This window comes from Delphinapterus leucas, chromosome 11, assembly GCF_059928025.1.
Source record: "Delphinapterus leucas isolate spDelLeu-1000000601 "Yukka" chromosome 11, BTC_Dleu_Yukka2, whole genome shotgun sequence".
Taxonomy (NCBI): Eukaryota; Metazoa; Chordata; class Mammalia; order Artiodactyla; family Monodontidae; genus Delphinapterus; species Delphinapterus leucas.
The window spans coordinates 93,480,773-93,487,773 of NC_143139.1; the positions used below are offsets into that span (position 1 = coordinate 93,480,773).

General features: G+C 56.9%; 1 protein-coding gene across 3 annotated transcripts in view; it reads left to right on the forward strand.

Annotated features, from left to right (window-relative positions):
- The window catches only part of SYNGR1 (synaptogyrin 1), a 36,465-nt gene that overhangs the window by 18,410 nt on the left and 11,054 nt on the right, over window positions 1-7,001 (forward strand). For 2 of the 3 annotated variants that reach the window (XM_022597126.3, XM_089921347.1), the window contains exons 2-3: window positions 1,150-1,387; window positions 2,793-2,932. In XM_022597126.3, coding sequence (XP_022452834.1) covers window positions 1,150-1,387; window positions 2,793-2,932 — 378 coding nt within the window. Of the gene's footprint in view, window positions 1-1,149; window positions 1,388-2,792; window positions 2,933-4,150; window positions 4,906-7,001 lie in introns of those variants that run through there. The other variant, XM_022597127.3, reaches the window with a different exon arrangement.

Genomic DNA, 7,001 nt, shown 5'->3' on the forward strand with positions numbered 1-7,001 from the left:
GAATCTGCTTAGCGAGGTGCCACTGCCTCTCACATCATGGTGTCAGCCAGGGCTGCGGTCTCATCTGAAGGCTGAGGGAGGATCCATTGTCAAGCTCACTTACATGGTGCTGGCCGGACTCGTTCCCTGTGGGCCGCGGGGCTCAGTTCCCTGCTGGCTGTTGACTGGAGGCCTCTCAGTTCCATGCTGCACGTGTTTCTCCATAAGGCAGCTCAAAACCTGGCAGCTGCTTCAATCAGAGCAAGCAAGTGAGAGGAGTCAGGAGGGGGTGAGCACGATGGAGGCCAGGTCTTTGTAACCTCCTCGCACAAGTGACATCCCGTCACTTTTTGACATATTCTGTTTGTTTAGAAGCAAATCGCTAGGCTCAGCCCACAGTCTAGGGGAAGGAGATTGCACAAACGCGGAATACCAGGAGGTGGGGTCTTAGGGGACCACCTCTGCTGGCTGCCAGCCCAGCTGAAATAGACCTGTCTTGGAAGTTGTTGGGGGCACTTAAGGAGGTAACACATGTTACACTTGGGGTCCTGCAAGTAATTGACCTGTTGCTCTGTAATTGACAGGATTGTGACTGTTGTATTTTTTTCATTTATCATTCTTTCCACTTGTCACGGCCTGGGCAACAGGGAAGGGTGGGACCAAGGACAGGGCCTGAGACCCCAGAACAGCCCGTGGCTCTGCAGAGCAGAGGGGAGCACAGAATGGGGCTGGGCACGTGCCCACATCCGGAGGAATCAGCTGGGGGCTTGCTGGCTTGGCAGTTTACCACCCAGAGGGCTGAGACCTCTTCTCCTGGGAGGCCAGGTCCAGTCCTAGAGGAACTGTGGTATCAGGGCCCAGGAAGACCTCTCAGCACCTGGCTGGAAGGGGAGTGGGGCCACATCTGTGGTCAGAGGGTCCTCAGTGCCTGCAGCTGAAGAAGAAGGCGATTGACCCCGCCTGTGCTGTGTGACCCCAAGCAAGTTCCCCTCCCTCTCTGGGCCTGCCCTCTGAAACGCATGCTTAACACCGGCCCTGTGGCTGTTTGGGGTGAAGAGGGCTCACAGAGAGGCAGGCAGCAGGCCGAGGGGGTTGGCAGCCCTCCCCTCCCCTGGGGCTGGTACTGGGAGGGGTCTCACGCCTGCCCCTGCCCCTCCCCCGCCACCGCAGGTGTTCTCCATCGTGGTGTTCGGCTCCATCGTGAATGAGGGCTACCTCAACAGCCCCTCAGAGAGCGAGGAGTTTTGCATCTACAACCGCAACCCCAATGCCTGCGGCTACGGCGTGACCGTGGGCGTGCTTGCCTTCCTCACCTGCCTGCTCTACCTGGCCCTGGACGTGTACTTCCCACAGATCAGCAGTGTCAAGGACCGTAAGAAGGCCGTCCTGTCCGACATCGGCGTCTCGGGTGAGCCCCCATCCCAGTGGGCACCCCCCAACCCCAGCGCAACAGAGTCCGCAGGGGGCTGTCCTGGCCGTGGTCCTCCTCACCCCCACGCACACCTGGGAGGCGGCTGCCACCCTTCTCCCTATTTTCCAGATGGGGAAACTGAGGTACAGGCAGGTGAAGAGACAGACTTGGGGTCACAGGGCTGGCAGCAGGGAAGGGTGGGACCAGGGCTGGGCCTGAGACCCCAGAACAGCCCATAGCTCATGCGGGGAGGGGAGCACAACGACCAGAGGAGTTACCCTTTCTTTCAGTGGCCTCCTCTGGCCCCTTCCCTGGTGGAGCCCCGTGAGAAGTAAGCAAGGCGATGGCTGAAGGCCCTAGCACACAGTAGGTACCCCGGGAGGGTCAGGACCTGGAGCTGGGGAGCCACCGTGACCTGCCACCCCTGCCCTTCAGAAATGGCCTTTGGCAGAAGTACCCTGGTCTCTGTCCCCATGAGTTCCGAGAGACTGATTGGAGGGTGCTTGGATTTGGTGTCCTTGGCCTGGGGTTGTGGTCTCAGGTGTCTGGCTGGGACCTCCCCCCACTTCCTGGCCCCAGGACTGTCAGGATGTGCCTGGCTTGCAGGCAGTGAGGCCCGGGGTCCCTTAGACTTGAAGGAACTAGAATGACATGAGTGGTTCTCAAACTTTGTTCCATGGAGCCCCTGGGTTCCCCAGCAGTGTCTCTGGGAGGGGCTAGGCTCTAGGCACCACCCCCGGCACACACGCTTTTTATCCTGAGCAGCTCTGGACTTCTATGGATAGACTGTGGGCATCTAGAGATCTTGTCACAGGGCTCGCACCACTAAACTCCCCAGACCTCGGCTCTCCAAGGGCCCCTCACTAACCTCGGGGCCTTGTGAGGCTGCAGTCACACTAGTGGTTGAGACTCAGACCTGCTGGTTCTGGCGTCCCCTCATCCTCCCCTGCCCAGTTCTCTGGGAGGCTGCGGGGTTGGGTGGACGCTCCTCCCAGAGAGCTGCAGGTCTCAGGGTGGACCATGGGTCAGTCAGGGATTCAGCCAGGAAATGTGTGTTGGCTGAGGTTAGAGACACGCCGGCCGAGGCTGACTGACTTTTCTCTGTCTTTCCTCCCCTCTGTGTCTCCCTCCCTCTCACTGCCCGGCCCTCCCTGGATCTGCTCCCGGCCTGGCTGGTTCCTTTCTGTGGTCTCTCTCCCGCTCTGCATCTGACCGGCCTCTCTGTTTCCGCCTGCACCTTGCCTGTGCTCTCCCCACTCTGACCCCCACCTCCTCTCCCTTTGGGGGTGGGGGAGCGTGGGAGACGTGCTCTTGAACGTCCCCCGTTCCTCGGTTTCCAATCGCCTCCCTCTTCGCCCTCTCTCCCCACGCGGGCGTCCGCCTGGCCCCGCGCACACCCCAGCCTTCTGGGCCTTCCTGTGGTTCGTGGGCTTCTGCTACCTGGCCAACCAGTGGCAGGTCTCCAAGGACAGCCCGCTGAACGAAGGGACAGACGCGGCCCGGGCTGCCATCGCCTTCTCCTTCTTCTCCATCTTCACATGGGTGAGTACACCGCCCACCCAGCCCACACTCGCCGGCCCCAGCCAGGCTCCCGTGAGCATAGCCACGGACTCTGTTCTGCTTCCCTCCTCAATGCTCATGGCGGGGCTGCTCCCTGAGGAAGGAGACTGTCCAGCAAAGACAGTCAGGTGGTGGTGGCAGACCCTGGCTTTGGTGCAGAGCACCATTCCTGTGGTAATGGACTCCCCTCCCAGCCACTCCAATAGTTGGATGGTAGGTATTTACTGTCCCCTTTTACAGATGACAAAGCTGAGGCCTAGATGGGAAGTTAAGGCCTTGAGGTTCAAGGCAGGGAAGGAGCCCAAGCTGAGAGTCAGGAGACCTGGGTCAAATTGTGGGGCTGCCTCTAATTTTCTGGGCCTCTGTCTTCCCATCTGTAAAGTGGGGAGATTGGATTTGCTGTGGGGTGTGTCACAAACGCAGATGGCCACGGGGCAGGCAGGATGTGAGAAGGCGTGAGTGGACCGGGTGGCATGTGCACACCGTCCTAAAAGGGTACCCTCTGCCCGGCCCCTGTTCTGAGCAGTAATGGGGACCCACAGAGGCCAGGTCTTCCTGTTTTCCCAGGGAGCCCAGAAGTCTGAATTTCTATGAGAAATCTGATCTTTATGTGTTAGCAATTTGTTCAAGTTTAAAAAAATATATTGTGTGGGTCCAAAAAAGCATGTCTCTGGGCCCCACTGGCCAGAGATCACCCCTTTGCAGGCTCTAGACCGAGTGGTGTTGAGCACCCATCAGCGTGACAGCAAGGCTGGTCCTTCTTTCCCACTGGTTCCAGGTCCTCTTGATTTATTTTTTCTTCTCTCGTCTCCCTCCTGCAGATATCTGGGGTTATATAGGCTCCGTTCCCACATCCCAAGGGTTCTCACCTCCCCTCTGACAGTGCCCCCTTCCCTCCAGACCTTCCAGCTGTCCTGACCCCTCCTGTGAAGCCTTGCTGCAGCCAGCCTTCCCTGTCCCCCCTGCCCTCCTGGGCCTGTCCTAGACTTCTTCCTTTTTTGGGGCTCCTGGCTATCCCTTTTCTCTTGGGGGCAGGGCTTGAAGAGGAGGAGTGGGTGATTGGACACCACGACTTCCAGGGGTGGGTCTGAAAGCCTGACTGACAGGTGCCCACCAGCCCACTGCAGTCAGCCTCCCTGCTGGCACCTCTGCCTCTCCCTGTTCTTCCCCGCTGGCCTCACCCCTGCTCTCTCCTGGCAGAGCCTGACCGCTGCCTTGGCCGTGCGGAGATTCAAGGACCTTACCTTCCAGGAGGAGTACAGCACACTGTTTCCCACCTCAGCACAGCCGTAGGCCCGCCCGGCTTCCAGAGGCAGGGAGCCCTAATCATGCCCAGTGGCAAGGTTGGGGGGCAGCCCACTTCCTGGACCGGCCAAGATGCCAGGGCGTGCAGGGCGGTGGAAAGCTGGCTAGAGGGGCCAGTTAAGACTCACCATTCGCTCATTGCCTCCTTTGTTTATTCTTCATGTGTCCATTCATTCAGTAAACATTTATTGAGCAACTGCTCTGTGCGTAGTGATGAGTCAGATGTGGTCCCTGGCCCCAGGAGCCCACATCCTGGGGAGGCGAAGACAGACAAACCGAAACCTCCCCCAAATGTACTGCACAGGTTGTAGAAGGGCTGGAGGTGGCTCCACACGTGGGCTGTCAGGGTGCCGAGCTGTGGGCTGAGAGCCCGTCCCATGGCTGCAACATGAAGGCCGATTTTCCAGTCCCCGTGGAGGCTGGCTGCCAAGGGGTGTCTGGCCCAGGACATCAGAAGACTCATGGTCTGGCTCTGCTCTCATGTGCTTTGTGACCCTGGGCAGACCTGTGCACCTCTCTGAGCCTCAGTCTACTTCCCTGGACTGAGGAGTGATAATGGACCAGCCTCTCAGGGCTGTTGCACAGATGAAGCAAAGCTTGGCACAGGGCTTGGCACAGAGATGCTCAATAAATGTAGGTTCTTTTGTTCATTCATTCATTCATTCATTCTCTCCAAGGAGTCAAGGACACCTTCATAATCTCTACTTTGGGAGTGATTCCCGTGTGGTGAGTCCCTGTTCTTCCAAAGGACCTTGGCCCCCATTTCTACACAGGTTCCCTCTGCTGCCCTGGAGTACAAACTGGCCCCCAGGGCAAAGCACTGCACGGTGGAAATGCCACAGAGAGTGCGCCTGCTCTGAAGAAGCAGGGCCAGGTGGACCACCAGGTCCCTGGGCTCTGAACAGAATGCCCAGCCTCACCTCTGCACCCCAGTCCAGCAGGGGCCCAGACCCCTCCATGGCTCCTGTCTGTGGCTCTTTGAACTGGCTGGCTAAGGGAGGCCTTGACTCAGTGGGGATGGAGGAGTGACCACAGATATAGCACTAGGTGCCTGTAGCTAGAGGCCCCTTCCTGGAAGGGTCTGCAGAGGTCATCTGCTCCAGCCCTCTGCCTCCGTGCAGACACCAGTGGAGCCAGGGAGCTGTGGGAGGACCAGGTCTGCAGAAGTTCCTCTCAGGGACTCATTCATTCATTCATTCATTCCCCTTGTGCTCTTGTGGGCTCACTGATGGCTCAAGGGTGCTGACAACGTTGCTGGTACCCCAGGGGGGACTTTCCACCTCCCTGCTTCTCCAGGCTCCTGCATCCGAGTGCCCCCACAGCCAGGACCTCTTACCAACATAGTGGAAAATACAGGAGGGCCACTCCTAACTTCCTCAGCCCACCTCCTTGAGGCCTGGTCTGCCTTTCCCAGGCCCCTGGCCCTTCTCCCCCCTGCCTCTCACCCATTGACCCTTTTGGGTTCCTGGTTGACTTAGTGCCTTGTCAGCAGGCTGATCAAAAGGAAGGAGGTGGGGAGGGCCGTGGCCTGGGAAGGGGCAGGACCCCTGTGTTCAGGTCTGGGTTCTGGCACTGACTGCCATGAGGCCACCCTTTTCTAGGCCTCAGTCTTCCCAGACCCCAAACAAGGGTATGTAGAACATTAGCATTTTCCCATCACAGGCAGATTACCTGGATCGGGAAGGTCTCTGGAGAAGACTTTCAGTGCAAACCTATAAACATTGTCATTTAATGACAGGTTTAATTTATTCCCTAGCTTGGTGTGATCAGTGTCATTGTCCTTCATAACAATGTAACTGCTTTTACTGGAAAAGAACTTCCCGCCTATGCATTTATGCGGTAGACAAGTCTTTCCCAACTGGGTCCTATGAAAAAGGCTTCAGTGGTTGGATAAGGTTGGCAAATGTTGCTTGCCATAGTTTTCCCCTTGGGGATCCCAGCATATATTAGTCATTAGTCAAAGCTCTGACAAGTCCTATAGTCTTCTATTTAACTCAGTTTCCCAAACTTGTTTGGTGAAGCATTTCAGTTAGAATTAGGTTCAGCGACAAATGACAGAAATCACAAATGACAGTGGTTTAAACAAAGTCTAAGTCTGGGAAGACAGTCTAGGGCTGGCATAGTGGCCCCAGAAGCCTTTAGTGACCCAGGCTTCGTCCTTCCCTACAATTTGGCTCATGGACCTCATGGTCCATTATGACAACTAGAGCGCCTGCTATCACACCTGCATTCCAGGCATCAGGTCAAAGGGTGGGACAGAGAACTTGGGGGTGACCCATTGGCTAGAACTTAGTCATATGGCTATGCCTAACTGCAAGAGAGACAGAATAGCTTTTAGGAGATGCCGACATTTCTCTGTCCCACCAAAAACTTTTTTCTCCATTCCATCCAACTCCCTAAGAACACATCTTGAGAAGGATGCTGTGGGCCTTGGGGGCATTGTAACACTCCAAAATGAAGACTCTAGAATTTTTGTTGACCCAGCGTGACCTCTGGGATTAGGGGCTATAGGGCAGGTGATTTCTGAAGTTCTTTGTGGCTAGAGAGTGTGGTTCTGGGCTGGCTTCAAGGACAGCCTTCCTTCCTCCCCAGTCAAGCTTGGTTTCATCTTCTGTGTTTTGAGGATATTTAACCCTCTATTGCCTGTGTCCTGTGGACTAACCTCTACTAACCCAGTGCTCTTGTCTGTCTCTCCCCTAACCACCCCCTCCCGCCTGTCCTTGTCCCCGCCGACCCCCGTCCCCAG